Below are 22,517 nucleotides of genomic sequence, written 5' to 3' on the forward strand. Positions count from 1 at the left end.
TATTTATAATTTCCCCCAAAAAAACGACAGGACTTTTTGAATGACCTGGTAGTTCAATAATATATGGGAAACTTGATAAAATGATAAAAAAAAATCCGAAAACTGAGAAAATAAATTTACTAGAACTCACATAGTATTGAAGTATCGAATAGTAAAGATGTCTTCAGTAATAAGACAGTGCTGTGATTTCGTAATTTACCGTTAGTAATTTCAAAACCATTTCTTTAATTTTATAATCACTATTTTTTATTTATTTTTTTATTTTTTATTTTTAAAAAAAAAAAGGCAAAATGACCAAACACAAGTGAGCCTCATAATGTAAGCAGTAGTGAAGACGAGTTTCAGATAGACATTTATACAGACAGATTTAACAAAATAAATATTCAAGCAGAAGATAATAGTAATGATAGTGATGATGATATTACTCAACTAACAAGAAAACTAAGACATTTTACAGATACTGATTTTTTAAAAATATGTGTTGTTTAAAATACATAAAAACTAAATTTCATTACAATGTCTTACTTGGTTCCAAAATGAACACTATACAATATCACGATTCTAGGATGTACGTTTTGTCGAATAAGTGGCGTCGAGTTATTGGATGGTAACGTCTGAAACGGTGAAGAGTGCTTAGGATTAATATATAGTAAAAATCCTATAAGCAGTATATAACAGTAAATATTTTAAGCATTTTTTTTTCTGTTATATTATATGTTTTTTCTGATATAATCAGTTACGTAAATGTATTATAGTTATTAATTTATATTTATATTAATTTCCTTCAATCCTTTTTCAAATACCTCTTCCTTCTTTAATCAGGATAATTATTATAAAGTCAGTATAGTATTATATATAGTAAATATCTTAAGTATTTTTTCTGCCTGTTATACTACATGTTTTGTTTTTTTAGTTTTTCTTTTATATTATTATCAATTATGTAAATGTATTACTGTTATTAATTTCCATTTATATTATGTTTATTAAAATCCTTCTTTTTCAACTTTCAGAACAATAATTATATTGACCGTATGCACATATTATTGGTATATATTCATAGCATTTTTTTTTTTTTAATATTTGTCTGCTCAGTTTTTTCTGTTATGTTATAATCAGTTATACAAATGTATTATTGTTATTAATTTCCATTTATAGGAAGTTTATAGTTAATATGTTCAAAATGCTCTTGCCTATATGATATTTTTCATTGCGATGATACAATATATAAGTCCTGAGAGAGGCTATTAAGTGGACAAGGGCCCGGGTCCGAATCCGGCAGTAGCAGGTAATTATTTATTCTGTCATTCCAGCTTTGAGTCAACCCTGTGGGTTTAGGGATTTCTTCGGGAACTACCCAATCACATATAGACAGTACCCTTAATTAGGTAAAAATCTAGCGGTTGAGTGTCAAAAACAATCACTTCCTTGTATAATTGTTGTTCAAGTTACAGTACCTCCTTACAAAAGTTCTGAACCCTGAATACAACCAGAATATTGAAACAGATTTTCATTTTCATAAGTACCTAAGATAATTTCTAAGTCCTAGTCATTTTGTCTCCTAGTTTAAAAAGTTTTATCAGTTTGAAACGTAAAACCCAGTAATAACCTTTAATGTTATATTGACAAGTATATCATGGTAGTAGAATGCCGGGTGGAAAAGAGGACTGTCGCCTGCGGAATACATTGAGAGTAGTGAATGGGCTGGGGAGGTGGCTAGATATGCCGGCGGTGGGATTTGCTAAATATAGGGCTGTCCTTTGGCCCAGATTCCTTTATATTTACCCCCGCCCCACCCCCATCGGCTGCTTTCTCTATGGCCCCCTGGCAGATAACGCCACTCCAGCTCCATCCATTTAGTGCTGATATCGGCTCTTAGTCTTAGTTGCCCCTTGAATTTAATTTTTTATCATTACCATTGGATAAGAATTATTTTCGAAAATCCTTCTAGGTTCATATTGGGTTGGCAATGCTCTGTTTTTTGTAGCCTAATTAATGCTAAATTAGTATTGTATAATATCAAAATCATCCGATATATGAGTCCATAGCTATCAAGAAATGTTTAGAGTTACAGAATTTTAGATAACAATAAAATAATATATATATGGGCAAAAAGAAAAATGGTAAATAATATTAACTTGTAAACTCCACAAACCACGAAGAGTTCAGTTCTCGACGAGGAAGTCTTTTTTCTGCGTTAGGAGGTGCTATGTTCAATATCACTATTAAGATTTTTTTTTAATCCTATAGCCAACCTATTCAAACCAGTTAAGAAGAGTCGAGTTTTTATTACGTTAGGCCGCCATGAAATAAAAGTCAACCTGTGCGAAAACGAACCGGTGCTTCGGTTAGTTTCGAGTTGACCGTTCAACATCCTTACCTCCAACGGCCCCAAGAAAACGCTAAACCGCCAGGTTTTTTTCCCATTAGTTAATAATACCTACATTATAGAGACTAGCCCTAGAAGGGCTCCTGAATCCAGGTGGAGACCCACGACAGATTTAACAGAATAAATAAATATCTGATACAGCCAAATAACAGTTAGGGCGAAGAGATTGATAAGGGCCTTCCTTGCTGAGCTATCCCTCTCCCAAAAATATATAAGTTTGATAAAATTCACCCATTAAGAAAATCATATAAAAAAATTTGTTTCCATTGGTGCGACAGACCGTGGTGGTCCAAAGCCACGTGCGATGTACTCAAGAAATACATCACGTGTTTCCTGACGTGGTTTTCATATGGTGGGTCTGTCACTCCTGTTTTGTGAGTGCCACCCATTGGCTAACGGGCCTCACAAATGCCCGGGGGGAGATTGTGAGTGAGTAGTGCATAATTTTTTGCTTGAAAAAATCCCGGGTAGGGCCGGGCTCGAACTCGCAATCTATGGGTTGGCAGACAGGCGCGTTACCACGCTGCTACCGTCACCCTTTAAAAAAATTAAATATGTTTATTAAATATTCCATATAAACACACGCAATCGCATAGTAAATATTAAAAACATAATAGAAGAAGAAATCTATAAATAGAGAAGACAGATGTATCAGCCGATTATTTTTTTTGTAGATAGCTAGGAATTGGTTTTTTTTTATTTCTTTTTTTTTTCTAACATGGGGAAGAAAACCTAATTTTAGCCAACTGCTCCATTTTAATGGCAGCGGTTCCCAAACTTTTTTTGAGGCAGCACACTTGTTGGGTTAAAAACATTTCGGGCGACAATTGCCGGACTAAAAAGATTTTGCGACACAATCATCCTTTAAGAGGTTCCATATGCAGGAAAAGAACAAAAGCAGGGCATATTAAATTCTCGAACATTTATAAGCATAAGCAATAAGATGTTGCCATTTTGTTTGAGTACCACATTGACGGTTTTGTACTGTTCAACGGTTTGTTCGGATGATCAGGTTCGTTAATAATAATTAGAGATTACTTAACTATTATTTTAAGTTGCCATTAATAAATAATCAAGTTTACTAAATCACAAATCCACCAGTTAATGAAAGAGTTACCTTTGTTAAAATTGATAAAAAAATTTTATAACACTTTAACAACGTGTTTGACCTCCACAAATATGATTAATAGTGTTAGCGAAGGTTTTCAACACAAGACAATCTATATTTACCGAGGTCATCCTTTTGGTGTCCCCCTTCAGGTCGTGCACTGATAAGAGCTTTTATCAGACTGCAACCTAGGACTAGGCTATGATAATAGTAGTTGGAGATTATAAGTAGTTTCCATTGTTCCATTTTATTCCTTCAACTGTCAAGTAGTACCCATCAAAGTAGTATTTTCTGTAATGTATGAAAAATTATTTCTAACACAAGATTGCTAATGTCCTTAGCAATATCCCTTAAACATTACGTCACTTGCTCTTCCAGGTCAGGGCGCGGCCATTCTGACACTCCAAGAAATAAATTTTCTACTGAAAAATGATATATCGTCTAGTTAGCAATCCATGTGGAATAAAAGTCTACCAAGGAAATTAAAAACAACTAAACCATGGATCACGTCAAATCTATCCAATCGGGTTTAAGTAGATTAGAAGTGGAACCAGGTGTGTCAGTACTACCTGAATGATGAAAAAAAAATTATAAAATTAGTACTAATTTTTAAAGAAAAATAATCTATGAAACAAAATTTGACCCATAAATCTAAACAAAATTGAATATTACATTAAAAACCGCATTAAAATAATTAACTATCTAAAATTTAAAGAGCTTAGAATTTTGGCATGGAAATAATAAAAATAAATAATATAATAATAATTGAATACAAATAATAATAATGATAATTAAGTAGCTCATGATAGGTTTGGCCTGGAGAAGGCTGGTTCGGGCGTCAAAAATCTAAGCTCTCCAGAGGCAACCGAAAAAAAAATGATAATAATGATAATTAAAATAATTAACATTAAGTCCTGGCGTAGTGGACGTCATTGTGGTCCTGGGAAGTAACCAAGTAACCAACATGACATGGAAAGACTCGCAAAAATTCTATAAAAAGAAGCAGAGGGAATCGGCTTGCAAGTAAATGAAGATCAAACAAAATATATGATTTTAAGCTAAAAAAATCCGTGTTGTTAGGGGGATCTGAGAACGAGTTGACAAACACCCAAGCATCCAATAGTAGATACTTATATAATAGTTGGCATTCCTTGGTCGCGCAAAGCCGCTTGGGCCGTTATAACAATATTAACTAGTTTAATTCCCAGCTACTTCGGGAATATTAATTAATACTGCAAATATTTAAGTTATCGATCGGAGGTGAGTAGAGAAGGCTACAATTACTGGAAGCTGGACTCAATTAACCCCTCAATAGGGCCCATACCTCGCCAGCCCAACCAATCTATGCCAGCCAGGTCACTGCGGTATCTACACCCCTCTCCTCTCACCCCCTACCTTCTCTAATTAAATTTAATAACACTAAAGCCTTTATTAATTAATTTTCCTTACATATACCTGTTTTCACTTACGTTACTAAATAATTTATATTTGTTATGAAACAAATGTAGCGACACAATTAATGTTTTTTTTTTGGAAGTACCAGATTCCATTAATTTTGTAACATACCGGGAGTTGAGGAAGGGTATGTGCTAATTAAAAGTTAAATATATTAAAAACATAACAAAAAATCTTCAAAAAAAGTTTAATAATGTATTTATTAACTATGAATATGGGAAACCATTCATTAATTATTAGTAAAAACCGAATACCAAAGGGTGGAGACTATGAGTTTAAGTACACAAAAAAGGCCATTTTAGTCTCTAGTATATTAATTTATTGATCTTGTCAAATTTTCGCACATTCAGGCATCATCAGAGCCTTATTGCTAACTTAAATACATAAATAATCTCTGCTTTTTGTTATTCTGTTTTTTCTGACGAATAAAAAATGGAGATAGCAGAAGAACTCCAGCTACTGACTAATTCATCCCTTGAAGATAAATTATCAATTACTAAAAATGCTTTTTAAAAATTGCCCTAAAATTTAAATTTATAATAGAGAAATTTGGATTCTACGTTTCGGTCTAATCCCTCGTTTATCCGCTGGTTCAGTTTTTATTAACATTTTAGGGATACGCTCGTTACTAAGCCCTACAACCTTACACGCCCATCTTATACGCCGCAATGCTATAACTTGAATTATATTTACCCGGTGTAGGTCCATTAATTCAGCGTTGTGCAATCTTCTAAATTCTCCCGTTAATTCTTCCTTTTTCGGTCCGAATATTTTGCGCAATACTTTATTTTCGAAAACCTTAAGACACTGTCCATCCCTTAGTGTAAGAGACCACGCCTCACATCCATAAAGAACAGTGGGAAGGATAATAGTTTTGTAAATTCTAATTTTTAAGTTTTTCGATAGAAGGCGTGAGCTAAGCAGTTTCAAAATTGAAAAATAACAAGCATTTCCCACCTTCAACCGAACTTTTATTTCCTAATCAATTTCGTTTTTTCTAGTTACCGTTCAAACGTATTTCCTCCTATAGCTATATCACCGAAATTGTTCGCGCTGGTACTGCTAACCATGTATTTTGTTTTATCCGTATTTATTTCAAGACCTAGTTCCTTACTGGAGTTTATTAACGCGGTTGTATTTATTTCTATAGTTTCTTTGTCCTCACCCAATAATAACCAAATCATCAGCATACCCAAGCAACGGTATTTTACCATCCAAAGTTAAACCCTTTTCGGTATTCATCACACTTTTAATGACGTATTCTAGTGGTGGATTAAATAAGATAGGTGATAAAGAATCACCTTGTTTTAAGCCCGACCGGACCTGAAATTTCTCAGAATAATGATTACCGATTTATACCTTATTATACGTTTCGGTCATGCACATCCGTACGAGATTATTGGCGGTCAATAAAATCAACTAAAAAAAAAAACTTTTATTATTTCATATAGCATATCTTTAGCCTTCTAAAGAATTTAGACCTTTCATAATTCCTTCATGCGTCACAGTTTTAATTTATTTTTATTTTTAAGCATATTTTAAATCAGTCTACACACGGGTCGCTCCTCAACGCCGTGGGTCACACGCTAGGAAGAAGCAAGCTATAAATACTTACTTTTAAATAACCATTAACTCAACATTGGGCTTGTAAAGTTATCATGAAAATTAGGCAATTTTGGATACAAGTATATTTGTTATTATATTAAAAATGAACCAATCATTGTCTAATATGAGTATATATTTATCTTACTGATTTTTTTTATTTGTACCTTGGCTTTATGGTATTGATGTATTGTTTTTTATTACATATGTGATATATTTTTTTTTGTTTCTAGAGTGAAGAACTGGGCGTTGAAGTTTGGCGTAGACTTATGGGAGTATGGGCGACATTTCACCAAAATGAGTGAAATCCAGCGGGTACGTATTCATAAGAAATTGATTTGTAGTTTTAATCTTATATTTAGGAGAATAATTGTATTTCTTGAATAAATCCAAGATGAAGACACGATATTTCTACAAACGAACTAGAAATAAAACTCGATCAACTTGAGTAACTCTCTATTTCAAACATTACCTATTAAAAAAAAAATGTTTTTTCATCAATGAATCCACTTTTTATTAAATTATCAAAATTAGTGCTAGTTACGCTTAATGGCCTTTGTAGAGGATAAAAGTGTAAATTTTCTTCATAAAATAATATTAAAAAATAAAATATTTGGATTTAAAAAAAATAAAATATTTTGATAATAAAAAAAAAATTGACGCATTTTTTTATTTATATATATATATTTTTTTTGGATGCAGTGAAATACTTCAGAATATTTTTGACTTAAACGAGCTTAAGCTTCATTAAGAGCTGAGGGATAACCTCCGCTAGAACAAGTAAAAAGTAATTAGTAAAAAAAATTACAAGTAAAAAAAAAATAAAAAAAAAATTTAAAATTACACATGTCCATAAATTGATAATAAGAACAGGATAATGGGCAGAGGAGCCCGAAACGTTGTTTCTGTTTTGTTCTTTTTACTTCCTGAAAGTAAATATTATAAATTTTTACTAAATGAAGTGATAAACTACTATTATTTAACCAGTCATATACCTTAAAATATTGGCAATAATCAAATATTAAACTTTCATTACGATTAAATCTTTTTTTAATAATATCACTCCCATGCACCTGACCAATCCCTCTCCATCCACCCCCGTGTGGTCATTTAAAAATAATGGGTATACATATACAATTCAGTACTAATTCATTAACAGGCGTTTTTGCAAAACATTATTTCATACCCTTTTCCTGTTTTCAAATTATATTAAAATTATTCACTACTTAATGTTTGAACAAAGTTTTTCACTTTTTACTTCTTATAGGCTCACTAAGTGATTTATTTTTATTTTAATTCGCAAAATCAAAAAAAAAAAACAACTAAGAGTTAACCATATTAGTTGTTACCCAGCTATTCTTAGCCACGAAGTACGAAATTAAAAAAATTACATTAAATAATATATAATAAAAATATATATAAAATAAAAATTAAAAATGATGACATCAATATTCATATTTCGTAATGATAGTTAAAATAAGATGTTAGCGATTAATTGTTACATTAAAAAATTATGTTTAGTAATTAATATTGTTAGTATACTAATAAGTTGTTTTAATCTCACTATATACTAATATAAAATATTAAAAAGCATTCTGCTTTAACAAGCTATGAAAAATCCTAATATTCTTCAATCTATAAATTATAAAAAATAATAACATGAAAAATAAAGAGAAGTAAACTTTGCAAAGAAAAAAAAATCTCTTTTTACTATAAATCAATCAAAGAGATAACAAAATGAGAACTAGGTTAATATCCAGTTTATATTGTCTGCGTCACAAGAAATGGATAGATTATACTTAACTAGATTTTATGTGCAACATTTGTATATTCTTATAATTTGTTTAATAATTAAAAGCTTTTTATTAAATTATATCGCGTAATTAGCATTGATTACTTAAACTTTAAATTTAGATAAATTTAGTATTAGAAATAGTTGTTTTGTTTTTTAAAATTTATTTATTGAAATTTATAACTGAATTAATAATATATACCATACAACAAGGAAATGTGATGTGAGTTATACGATGGCATGATACATACTTATGGAGGTAGAGGATCTTGAGGCCATCTTCTTTTCAGACGCCTAGGAGTATCATTAGATAATAAAGGAGAAATCAGGTTAGTAACAAGTGGATTTGGGTGCTTAGGAAGTTTATCATGGAAGGCTTGGTATTTGGTTCTGGCCAAATCGGCAACATTTGGGACATTGAGATCCTGATGGATGACTTAATTTGTGACAAAGTAAGGAGCACTTTGTAGGGTATTTTACGAAGGATTTTAGATTGTAAGGATTAAAAACGAGAGGAATTCGATGACTTATTGGAGCATCAAAGATCAACTCATTGAGCCCACATGGGCCGTATTATGATGATATAAATGAGTTGTGATTTGTAATTAGTTTGAAGTTTAGACCGTCTGTCTAATAAATGTTGTAGTAATCTGAATCGACCAGCGTTTCCTGTCCTTTCAGTCTTGTATGAGGATATCAAGTCAGTCATTTGTCCTAGGTAGTCTGTTTGACACGAATATGCGGATTATTATTAAAGGATAATGCAGGGTCATAGGTTTACGCAATTCGCCGTAAGGTTAATTTTAATCCTCCAGCTTTGATACCATTCTTCAAGGGTGGTGATGTGAGGTTGAAGGATTTTGGGATACAATGAGAGGGGTGTATAGCATAAATGTGCCATCTGCATAAGTGGTGAGGATAGGTTGGTATGTCAGCTGCATAAACTTAATAAGGGATAGGACTAAGGATACAAACCTGAAGTACATCAGTGGACTGGTGCGCGTGTCCCGAGTGTCAGACTTTCTGTATTCCAATGTATATATCTATTAAGTGATTCAATATTTAAGTGTAGGTTTATAGAAAAAAGTTAACAGATTAAATAATTCTAAATTTTAATCTGAAAATTTAAAACTGTAAATCAATGTAACGAGTTTAACCAGTATCGTTAGAGCTGTTTTGAGAAAAATCGCTTTCACTCAAGTACTTGCATGTAAAATGCATTTGGTTAAATCGAGCAACACTTAAAAACGTGGCCAAAACCTACTATTCTCACCCACCGTTGAAGCCTTTCTTATCCCACCTTTAAAACGCTCACATATAATGAGCACAGGTTGATGTACGACGACGGGATTAAAATCCCTATAGGAGAGATAACTCCAGGAACCGAAATTTTCTACGATTGTAGTACTCCCCCTTACTATATATTTCATTTTTCTTTTTTAACTTGTTCAGTATTATTTGTTATATTAAATATTTACCAGCTCGAACTATTATAATCAGACTTCACATATTTAGCTCAGTGTTAAAGTTCATTAACTCTTTATCAGCGCAATGAACAATACTAAGCAGAGCTTGGCCAGCTCAATTTTTTTTGTTTTATGACCTCCCTTCTGGTCATTTCAGACATAAGGGGAAAGAGTTCATCTGCAGGTAACCTACCTGTTCTAACCACGGTCAGAGGTCAAATTTTCATTTCGTGTGGCCGCTACGAAATAAAAGTCAACCCCCAAGGCCTGATCGAACCAGGTCACAAGGCAGTCAAGGTTGACGCCTGAACTACTTTGACCACCAACGGCCTTGGGCTAGCCAGGCAGCTACTCCTCCCCGGCCATCCCTGGCGGTGGTAGGACCCCTGATGAATAGTAGTGTTTCCTTCAGATACTGATAGACACTCCTATCTTCCCTTCGGTCTTCCACGAGGCCTTACTAAATCGGGGTTTCCATAATACAGTCTTCTGACCGTCCTACCCTTATCTATTCTGATTACGTGGTCCAACCACAGGTTTGTTAGACTCTTATGAATAGGAAAACGATATAATATAGTAGTGTACCGGGTCGTAAATGCGTCTTAAGATCTTCCCTTCCATCCTGTCATTCGCTCAGCTGATGTTTTACGCAATTTACACTTTTCAGATGCATGGACGAAAACGGATCGGTTAAGGGTAAAGTTTTGTCGTACGATTTACCACCATTATTCTATCTTTTATTTTTTCTTCCTCGTCCAAGGAATCGATCGTTATTCATCTATTCTAAATAATCAAAGCTTTAATTACATTCAATAGTTTACGACTGTGTGCACTACCTCTGCGGGCGAACTGGCTTGTTTTTGGCTATCACAGGTCTTCTCTCAATATTCCTACTTTATTCAAGCTTTGGAATGGCAATGGCCCAGTAAACTGACTACCCATGAATAATGAAATGTGTTATCACAGCACATTTAAGATATAAATAAAGAAGTACTTAAATAAAAATATTTGTTCAGATATGATCTTTTTATTTTCTATTCTTAATTTCTTAATTTATTTTCATTGATATTCCCATGTAGATTATTAATTATTATTTTTTTACTTTCACTTACCAATATTTGCAATATTTTGTAAGGCAAAGTATTGCAATCCTAAACGTATTGCGAATCCGAAATTTCAATGGAAATAGATATTTTAACGTCTCTGTAGTCTCAGAAGCCAAGGGCCGCAAAATGATTTACAAATCTTGTCCAGAAACCTACCGTAAATCCCACTTTGTTTAATATACTTTTATTAACATTAACCGTTTCCTCGAAAATTGCTCTAACTATTTTAATTAAATTACATCAATGTAAAATTAAACTCTCCTTAAAAACTGTTAAGTCTTATCGTTATTAAAATAGTATGACAGGGCTTAAATGGCGAATTTAAAAAAAAAAATTGATACTTATAAAGTATTTTTAATCTTCTTAAGTTGAAATAATCCATACTATCTCATTGTTAGTAGTGTGGACAGTAGAAAATGAGATCATTTTGATAATCAACCAAATTAATAAATAACTTTTCCAATTTAAAAACGTATTCTCGAAAACAAGCGTAGTAATATACATTGATAATATACCATTGTAAAGTCAAAGATTTTAGAAAAATTAATATCTACTATACAGGGCGACGACATCTATTGTTTTCGTGATGGAGGTGACGGTTGGAGGGGATTGTTATAATGAAACACACAATTGTTGTCTTGCTTTATTTGCACAAGTTTTGACGCACATTGCAAGTCTTCATCAGAGCGAACAAAAAAAGGGAGAAGAATATGACAAGAACACGCTATGCAAAGACAACATACCAGTAATTTATTTTTCCGTTTTCTTTTCTTTTAAATATTCCTTTTTCAAATTGCTAAAAATGTTTTTGTTTGTTTATCCTTCCTTTCATTCCCTTGAATATTATATATATATATATTATTTCTTGTATTAGTCTTTAATTTAAAACACACAAAAAATAATATTAAAACAGCACTCAGTTTCAAAAAATTAAATATAATTCCACTGTATTAGAATCTTTAATAAAAAAAAAAAAAAAATAAAAAAACAGACAACTGTATAGAAAAAACAGTTTTAAAAAACATTAGAGTTCTATCAATGGATAGATTCTTCACAAGACTGTATTACGGAGATGTAATATAACTCACTACATAAATATAATAAGTATAATATATAAAATTATAAATCATAGTAAATAATAATATCAATCATTATGTAAAATATAAATCACATATACTTGTTTTTTATGTTTTTCATACAGTTGTAAATATCAATAAATAAATAAAAATTGTTACTATCCGCCTTTTATTCCAAAATGGCGGCTAAATGGACGTTTCATTAACCCATTTATTAGTCATTACGAAGATAGAGGAAAAATATAAAATATTATAACCATCATATAGTCTTAAATTCGAGCATGATTCGGACCAAATCAACTCCTTGCACAACCATTGGTCTAGTAACAGAACTGTACGCCTGAACCCGCATGGGTTGTTGCGGTACAGATTTAAATTTTAATAGTCTTAAATAATGATAATAAAGAATAATTAAAAAAATAAAAATAAAATACAAATAAATAAATATATAAGGATTTATAACTTACGAGTCGTCGGAAGTATATATACAGGGTGCTTCAAGATTAAGTGGCCAAACTGAAAAAATGAACTAAGGACCTTAAAACAAGAAAAAAATTTCCTCTGAAGGTATGTCCGCAAACGCTTTGTTTAGAAGATTTTTAACCTAAAGATTTTCATTGTTATGAATTATTTACGTCACATGAAATAAATGAAACGTATTTATTTGTTCCAGCTTATATAATAATTAAAAGAAAACATTAAATTCATATTAAATGGTGTTCAAAGCTATTTCCTTGAGCATTAAGACAGACTCGGCATCTTTCTTCAACAGCAGCAGTGTCAGAACGGCACTGGATTATATGTCATTGTTTCACAAGATTCAATTATCCTTCTTCGTAAGGAATTAAGACCATTGACCGGCCTTGCAAAGACTTTTTGTTTAATCTCACCCTAAACAAAAAAATCTAGTGGCCTCAGGTCTGAAGAGCGTGCAGGCCGAGCCACTGGTCCATTGATTGGGATAATTAACATCTTGCCATTGTCGCGGACCTCTTCCGTAATGTGCAGGACAACCATCTAATTGAAGACATCCCTTCTCAGTTCTAGTGGAATATGTTTAACTAAATTATAGTAATCATTATTAAGAAATTCCAGAAATGTGCCCGTGTGATATTAAAATATTGTCTATTATTCCCAACCATGATGGGTACTCTACGAAAGCCTCTTACAAACTGATAAATGTTATTTCCTAATGCTAATTACAAATAATATTAATCCTTATGTTGCCTATAGTTTTTATAGTAAGGGATAAAAGACCATATTAGTATTCTATCTAAACCATCTAAACAACACATTTGCGGACATACCTTCACTTTGAACAACATTTAATATGAATCTTAATGTTTAAATTTAATTAATAAAATAGTTGGAACAAATAAATATTATTTATTTATTTAATATATCGTAATAATAACAATGAAAATCTTTAGGTATGAATATTTCCTAAACAAAGCGTTTGCGGACTGACCTTCAGAGGATATATTTTTTTTTTTTGAGGTCCTTAATTCATATTTTCAGTTTGGCCACTTAACCTTGAAACACCCTGTATATTTGTGTATGTTTGCTTCTTTGTTTAAAAGATTTCGGTTTCCGAAGCCTATTTACAAAGTCAGGCAAGATAGCTGCGGCCCGATAAGCGAACAACGTGTTTTTCTATTAACTGTAGCACTAAAACGGCTTTAACGATTAAGATAAAACTTATCTTAAAGCACTTTTACATTTCGATTCTTTGATAAACCCCGTAAGAGTTATGATGGAAAGAAGGTTAATTTGTGCACAGCTACAAAATAATATGTATTTTATTGTTAGATTTGAAAGATAATTAAATTTATAACAAAATAATTATTGAAATCGAACTATTCGCAAAGATAGAGCATATTGGACTCAATAAATTTAATTAATTATTATAATCTCATGAATTAAAAAAACATCTAAAGTGAAGAAGTAGGAAAGAGAGAGAAATACTTTATTTATTCATCTATGCTGCCTAAATACATTACTTATCAATCCGTAATCGGACATATTTACATTACACATACATGGTATAATCATAAAAAAAAGATATACAATAATAGGATATAATAAACAATTTTTTTTCACCCCTACAGTTTCCTTTTACAATCCATTTCGGTCTGTACAACCAATACAAATGTTTCACTCACTCCCATTTTTCCCTCTCATTTCTGCTCAATTATTCAATTCACCCTATCAACAAATTCGCTCTCCGGAATTCACCCTCCTAGATCCTCTTCAGTGACCCGCTAAAAAAATTCAATATAAGACGGTAATGTGAGATCAGACCATCATTCATAGTCACAGCAGTAGATCAGTCTATCAAGAACAAACAACTAGATACATTTTACAAGAATAAGAATAACATATAGATTAAAAGGAAAATATAATAAAAAAAAACCGGTTACAGGAAACACTTGAATGGATAAATAAGTTTAAAAAAAACAAAACACACAAAAAAAAAAAAAAAACATAGTATTAATAAAATAAAATGATTTAATGAATAAATACGTTAAAACACACAACATAAGACTTATATACTAATATCTTTTTGAATATTATGTAATGGAATATCTTTTAAATACATATAACAGTTTACAAGGAACCAGATATTTTTTTTGCAACTTTTCCGAATAAGGTTTTAAAAATTTACTTATTTCTGAATTATATTTTTATTTGATGTTTAATATATCATATGAAATATTCGAACGGCCTTACAAGTAAAACTGTATTAAAATTGATCATGTATTAATTGATACTCAATTATATAGTTGTAAAAATAATCTGGCTTCGATTTAATGTATTAATCCTACGAGGTAGTTTAATTATTTTCCTCCGATAATATTGTAAAGGAGGAGTGATTTCCATCAATTCAAGTTTTCTTTTTTTCTAAACACGAAGCTTCCATTTTAACGAAGGGAGGAAATGTTATCAATGTTAGGCTTGTATCAGCAACTCTTTTCCCTGACCCAGATTTCCAATTGCTTAGCATTGTTTAGAATTAAATTGGACATGGAAGTCCTGAGCCCGTAATGGATTAAATATATTCCTTCATTCCACTGTAAATTTTTCTTTCTTTTATTCACTTTATTACTACCCTATACTTTACTTTTTTTTAATTATTTTACTATACATTAAAATTAGATATTATGAAAAGTGTAATTAGGTACTTAGTGCCAACCTTACAAGTGAGAATAAAAAGCTAGTGTCGCGGCGGGGAAAGGAGCACTGGTATCTCTTGTAGTTCCTATGGCTAAATGTGAATATTGTATATAGGTGTATTATTTTATTTTTACTTAAATTTAATTCTTTTTCTCTTTTATATAAATTATTGAATCAGTTTTGTTTAGTTATATCGATTTATATTTTTATTTACACATATCATATTTGTATTATTATTTTATATTTTATAATTCCTATTTTTATTTGTTAATTTTTCTTTATGGCTCAAGTCCTCCACCGAGGACTTATACAGCCTTAGATTGGGAATTTCAATATTCATTCTTCATTTGAACTTACAACCTTCTAGCCTAAGCACTTTGACACCCTCGCACCAAGCCCGCTTAGCAATCAGGACTTCTATGAGTGCTATTGTTATCATTTACATTTTTGTTCTAAATTTCTTTTTTTGTATATGGTAAGAATGAATAATTAGATACGACCTTATAAATATTGCCTTTAATTGTGGCAGATTGTATTATTACTTTTCAATAAACAATTTAATCGTTAAAATAAAGGCTTAAAAAACCAGAAGGTTCGATGCTGATAACACCAATCGTTCTCCACATACATTTGTCCAGTGATGCGGCTCCAAAATTTTAACGCAATCCTCCCATCTAAGTTTCGGTCTATTTCTCGGACGTTTACCCGTTGGTTCAATGTTTATGGACGTTCCAGTAATCCATTCGTTAATAAGTCCCACAACCTTACACGCCCATCTTACGACTCTACTGCTGGTCCGTCAATATCCAGCTGAAACCGTAAAAGAGTATCGGCAAGATTGCAGACTTGTAAATATGGAGCTTGACATTCCTGCTTACCTCTCGCTTCCCTATTACTGTATTGCAGATCTGGTAATAGACTGCATTAGCCTTCCTTATCCTGTTTGATATTTCTGAGTCGAATCTATTTTCCCAGACCTGTCTAATATTTCCTTGGTAGGTGAAATCTGCAATCACTTCCATTTCTTCCCCGTTACAATATATATGGAGATTTTCCACTTGTCTCCCCACTTGTAATATCTTGCTTTTGTTGGTATTTATTTCCATTCCTTTCCGGTGGAGCTCTTCGTGCCATTCAATCACTGCCTGCTGTAATTAATCAGGGGTGTCCGCGACGAGAACATTATCGTCCGCGTAGAGGAGGAGTTGTATGGCCACCGGGCGGAGGTTTCTATGGCCCAGGAACGTCCTCTCTGTTCTTCTTTCACAGAAGGCAGCTACTTCATCCATGTGCAGTAAAAATAGCAAGGGACTTAGACTGTCACCTTGTTTAATCCCCTTTCAATTATTCCCCAACAATCAAATACCTGTCCGTTCAGCCTAACTATTCCTTTTGGGCTTTGGTGGATTTAATAGCGTCCACCAATGTTCTTGGGACATTTTTAGCTCTGAGAGCCTCCCATATTTCATGTCTGGAACGGAGTCAAAGGCTGCTTTGAGGCAAAGGAAGGCAATGTACATACTTTTGCTTCTATCCCAGTACAGTCCACAGAAAGAAAATATGGTCCTGTATTTGCCATCCTGGTCTGAACCCGGCTTGGTTTTCTCCGATGAGGTGCTCTACTAGGGGTCTTAACTTTCCCTCCAAAATAGACGTGTAAAGTTTGTGTATTACTAGTGAGAGACCTATAGGGCGATAGTTGGAGCGTTCTGCCTGAAACCATTTCTTGTGGATGGGGATAATTATATTATATTCCCAGTTTGTTAGGATCATCTTCTCATCATAAACTTTTTGGCATAGTACTTTTAGAGCCTTCACTAGCTCTGAACCACTAGGTTTAATGAATTCTGCCACTATTTTGTCTGCTTTACCTGTCTTCATTCTTAAAATAGCCTTTTTGACTTCCTTCTCCTCTATTATCTCATCAAATTCAGTATCGTTCTACGGTTCTTCCTCGTTTGCTGGATGAGTACCATCAGCAGAAAATTGCTTTCTATGACTGCACCAGACGTCTACAATGGCCCTATCATCCGTGACCACCTTCCCTTGCTCATTTTTCACATTTCTTTTAGCTTTACTTTTCTTAAAGCTTTAATCCTCTTCCAAAACTGGTTAATGTTCTCTCCGTGGTCCTGGTTGAGCCTTTCTTCGAATTCCTCCCAAGACTTCTGTTTTGTCCTTCTCACTGCTTCCTTTGTTCTATTACACACCAACAAATATGCCTGTCATTACTCTGGCGTTTTGTTTCGACGGTAGTCCTTCCAAGCCATCTTCTTTTCTTTGACCTGTACTCTCAGCTCTTCAGTTCACCAGGAAGTTCTCTTACCCTTTGTGGATATCCTTTTAATTCCACAAACTTGGGATGCTGACTTTAGTATACTACTCTTTATGTAGCTCCATAGATCATCTGGGGGCATATGCAGTAGCAGCGTGGAAACGCACCAGTATACTGATCCAAAGGTTGTCAGATCGAGTCCCGGTTCCACTCGGTCTTTTTTCAAGCATAAAATAATACAAAACTTACTCACAACATCCCCCCGGGCATTTGTGAGGCCCGTTAGCCAATGGGTGGCACTCACAAAAAATAGTCGTAGAAGTGACGAACACACCTTACGAAAAAACCAAGTCATGTATTTCCTAATACGTCGCGCGAGGACTTAGACCTCCATGGTCTGTCGCGCATATAATAATCATATTATATAACTCGTTTTTCAAGATTTTTATTTTATGAGTTTTTCCCTTTGGGTTCTTCACATCTTCCAGTTTCTTGTTACATAATTAGAAATGAATTAATCACACTGTACATCAAAGAAAAAGTAAACTACTTTAGTCTTTTTAAATATACATTTTTTTTTCTTAATCAAACGACTATCCTTTCAAAACTTTACCCTTTGAGCTTTTCTAGGAACTGTAATTTCGGGTTTGAAGTCATGAATGTTGGCATTTATTAAAAGTTATTCAGCCGTTGGATGAATAGGTCCTATATTTTAATTAAAAATATATGGTGAAAGAAACAAAAAACCGTGAAATAAATAGAACTGTAGTTATATTTTACAATACAACTATATTATAGATAAAGCTTATTGTTACTATTTTAAATTTAGGAAAAAGAACTTTTAGATAAAAAAAACCAGTTAATGAAAAAAAAAATTAAATGCACTACAAATTAGATATTGATGAGATAATAATGAAGAATTTTAATTAAATAATATTGGTAACATCATGCAAGCTTTCAAACAACAAACAATCCCACAAGAAACAAGACTTCAATTCAGTGTAAATTGAAGGGTTTCAATTTACTCTCTTATAAAATTTCTACTAACTTTTCAGGTTTAATAATGAATTTCATACATTTGAACAAATAGACATATATCTAGTTTTGACACGGAGTGCTTAATCCAAATTTCAGATTTGTCATCCACAACGAAAAAAAAAAGAGACCATATTTTTTTGTTTTTGATTTTTTACTTATAACTAAGAAAATGAGTATTTTTTCGAAGGTTCAGATTAACAAAACTAATTAAAAATTAACACGGAGTTAAAGCAGACAAAATATTCAAAATAATATGTATATTATTGCATTATTTAAAAAAATATATATACATATAATGTCCTCAAGTTTCAACATCGTTTTTTTGCAGCTAAATATTTTGCAAATGTCAAGTTTAGGTCAAACCGGACAGTTAAAAAGGAATTTTTTTACGTTTTTCACAGATTACAAAAGTGACCTTCAAACACGTCTTAGCGGCGACGCAGGTCGGTTACGAATTACGAGTAATATTAATAGTTATATTAGTAAGTAGTAATATTAGTATATTAATAGTAGTATATTAAGTAAAGTAATAGTAGTATATTAATAGTAATATATTAGTAAAATTCATATATTAATGTAATAATACCCGCATCTTTTGGAAACCAGAAAAATATTTCAGCTCCTTGGTTTGTTGTTTCCAACTAACATTGGGTTCGTTGTTAATATGGAGGGTCTCTAATTTGATCAAGATCGATTCTGTTTGTAAACGTTAGTGAATAAAAACTTGAAGCAATTCCTACATTGATAAGAAAAGGAATTTGATAAAAAAGTTTTAAATATTGAAAGAAAACAAGAGCTAATCCAAAATTTCTATATTTTATGTAAAATAATTGTTTAATATTTCTTGAATTGCAAACATAGATATCCGGAATAGCTTTGACCACGTTTTGGATAAACGTTGCTCTACTGTTTCGGTATTTAAACTTGTACTTGTTACTAAGTTTAGCAAGGATCAATATCAAATAATATTGGATAAATGATATTTAATATTATATACTCAACAATATGCAAAATAATATTCAGCGGACTTATCAAATTATTAAATATTTAATGTTCCTCGCACAATTTTCAGTTTTAAAGAAAACCATAGCCTGCATAAGTAACGGCAGTAACTGGCCTAGGCCCGTTTCATAAATAAGCTTGAAGTTTTCTTTTCCAGATGAAAGGAAAACTACACCGAGCCACGAACAGCAATTTGGCCCAAGTCATAACTCGCCGCCCCTCCCCTCTCCACTCAGTCCAGTTTTTCAGTGCATGTCAATAATGCTTCGACAAACAAAATTCTAAGTAGATCTAGGAAAAGATAGATTTAACGACGGTATAATGAAGCCGTCATTTCCCGTAAAAGTGGCATTTTAGTTGGTCATTAAATTATTTTCTGGTTATAAGACCACGTCATGCGAAATGTTCGTAAGCCGCAAGGAATCGTTAGGGTCAAGCATAAGACTGGGCATCATAGTGGGTCAATCTAGTATTTATATACATTTTACCCGTGCTAAGAATAAAAAACATTATGCATACACCTCAACGGTGGGAGGGCATGAATGGTATGAGTAGGAAGCACCTGAATATGAATTGTGAACAGAAAGTTATTCTAAGTGATAAGAATGATGATTGAATTCATAGAAAAAAAAAAGTGAGTTAATGATCTATTCACTCAGAAGTAGTCGAAAGGTAAATGCAGAAGACTTAATTATCTATACTATCAATACAAAACAAATTAAATAGTGAGCAGAATATAAATGTATGTTAGACGATATTGCCAAGAATTCTCATAGTTAGTAAACAGAAAAAAAAGATCAATCAATGTTATTTAAAGCAAAATATTTAGCAAATACTTTGTAGTGACACCGCCATCTACTAGTCTACACTGTGGCTACTACAGCAGCCCAATCTGTTATGGGCCGAAACGACATGATAGGAGGCAGTGAGAAACAATAAAAAAAAATGGATCGGTATATTATAGTGCTATTGCAAATATATAATTTATTTTACTCTGAATCTCTATTCCTTCCTAAACCTTTCTTCCTTTCGTAAGGACCTATAGCTAGTTCCTGTAGGACTTTCTATCCCCTTCATGACTGTAGGCTAGTTCTCCACGGAGTGAAGTTTCATCCCGCGAGGATTTACGGCTAGTTCCTGTCAATTCTTCTCCTAACCTAATTGAACACGGATTTTTGAGACCTTCTGGCATAGAGTACCTAATATCACCTTAAATTGGAGTCAGAACTAATTAATTAAACACAATTACCTCAACAACTTTGTTGTTTATGAAAATAGGAAACACATAAAATAACAAATCATGGAAAATATAAACGAATGAAGTTCATCGCCATCTTCATTATTAGGGACGATGTTTAATTTTTGAGCTATCAAAAAATCAGACATTGAAACGGAAAAAAAGATAAAGATAAACGGGTTTCGAAAGAAAAAGTGTCTGCTTAAACTTGAGGGAATGAAATTCCCTTCATCCTTTCTTTCTCCTTTAATTCACTTCCCGGTTCACTTCATCCTCTCAACTATTAGGTTTTTTTTTCTTTTTTTGAGAAGTCGTTAATGGGTGAAGGTCCAGAAACGATGTGATTTATGAATGAATTAGCAAAATTTAATGTATAAATTAATTAAATGTTTAATAATAAAGATATTGTTTAAATTAAAAATATTGATGCCTGATTTATTGAAATATCAATATTTTTCCTAGTTGAGGTAGAAGAGCTGGAAAACAAGTGAGAGAACAAATTGGTTCAAAGTTCCACAGGTTGAGAGTAAATATTTTTCATAGAGGTCTATTTTAGATAAACATACTTACTACATTATTTATTTATTTTTTTATTAATTATTTTTTTAAATATGATATAAATGGTTGCATGCAGCCATTATACCCATTGTGGCAGATTTAATAATTTAATAATAAAAAATGCATTGATCTAAGATGCTTCCTTCATCATACAAACAATGTAAATTTATATTTCATAATATACTCGATAGAAAAACATATCATTATCAGTCGTATAAACATTAAAATCATTACATACCTATTTCTAATAAATCCTGTAATATCATTGCAAATGTTACCAGTATGTTCCTCATCCATTTCTCTTCCATATGGAATTCCATTCCCTGCTTTATTCGTAGTTCTAACACCCTTCTAATCTTCAAATCCCGTATCTTCGACTACCTTCTGTCCACCCAATTCCGGAAGAATAACAATTGAAAGTTTCAAAAAAGCTTTATATATTTTCTGTATTTTATGTCTTAGATCTTTGTTTATAATTGTAAATATGTACACTAGCAGAAATTATATCTGTTCATTTATTTACTTTTTAATTGTATTTGATTTTTTTAACATTTTTTTCCTTTTATTTACTATCAGAAGTCATCTTATGTTTTATGATATGACAAGCGGTTTCATAACATTTGTTTTATCATTATTTTATATATTCTGTTAATTATGGTTGTTTAATTGTATATTTTTAAATTCACTGTATTATTTTATTTTATGACATCTTGTAATTTAATCTCCATTTTGGAATTTACCCTAAGGCTCTAAAGCCTAATTTTGACGCCTGTAAATTATTCTAAACGGATCAATCCCAGAATAAATAAAGATTATTATTATTATTATTAGTATTATTATTATGTTCTTTTCCATAATGTATTGGATGGAATTATTGTAGGACATTGGAAATATCAATAATCCCCAGTTTTATACTGCTAAGAAAAATAAATATGTACCAGAAGGGTGATAAGTATAACCCGATTAATCGATTTATGGATCGCTCATTACTGACTAAAAAACATGGTTCCTCCACTCTAATAAGGGAGAAGAGCAGAACCCTCACTACGCCTCTTTGTCCCCATTTATTATTCATGGAACTACCCTTAACGAAAAGATAAACTTCATTTTTGTTTATTTATTCCATATGTTTACTGTACACGAATATGTAACAGTTATTTTGATATTTCATCAATTCTGTTTATAAATCAGGGTCCGAAATCTTTAATAATTTCTTAATATACATTTTCAATTGAATTACAT

The 22,517-nt window shown here is 32.0% G+C and overlaps 1 protein-coding gene across 2 annotated transcripts in view; it reads left to right on the top strand.

Annotated features, from left to right (window-relative positions):
- The window catches only part of stol (stolid), a 203,736-nt gene that overhangs the window by 33,947 nt on the left and 147,272 nt on the right, over nt 1-22,517 (top strand). For both annotated transcript variants that reach the window (XM_067047704.1, XM_067047705.1), the window contains exon 2: nt 6,785-6,866. In XM_067047704.1, coding sequence (XP_066903805.1) covers nt 6,785-6,866 — 82 coding nt within the window. The remainder of the gene's footprint in view (nt 1-6,784; nt 6,867-22,517) is intronic.

The sequence above is a fragment of the Halyomorpha halys genome, unplaced genomic scaffold, assembly GCF_000696795.3.
Source record: "Halyomorpha halys isolate HHAL.00 unplaced genomic scaffold, Hhal_1.1 Scaffold389.1, whole genome shotgun sequence".
NCBI classification, from domain to species: domain Eukaryota; kingdom Metazoa; phylum Arthropoda; class Insecta; order Hemiptera; family Pentatomidae; genus Halyomorpha; species Halyomorpha halys.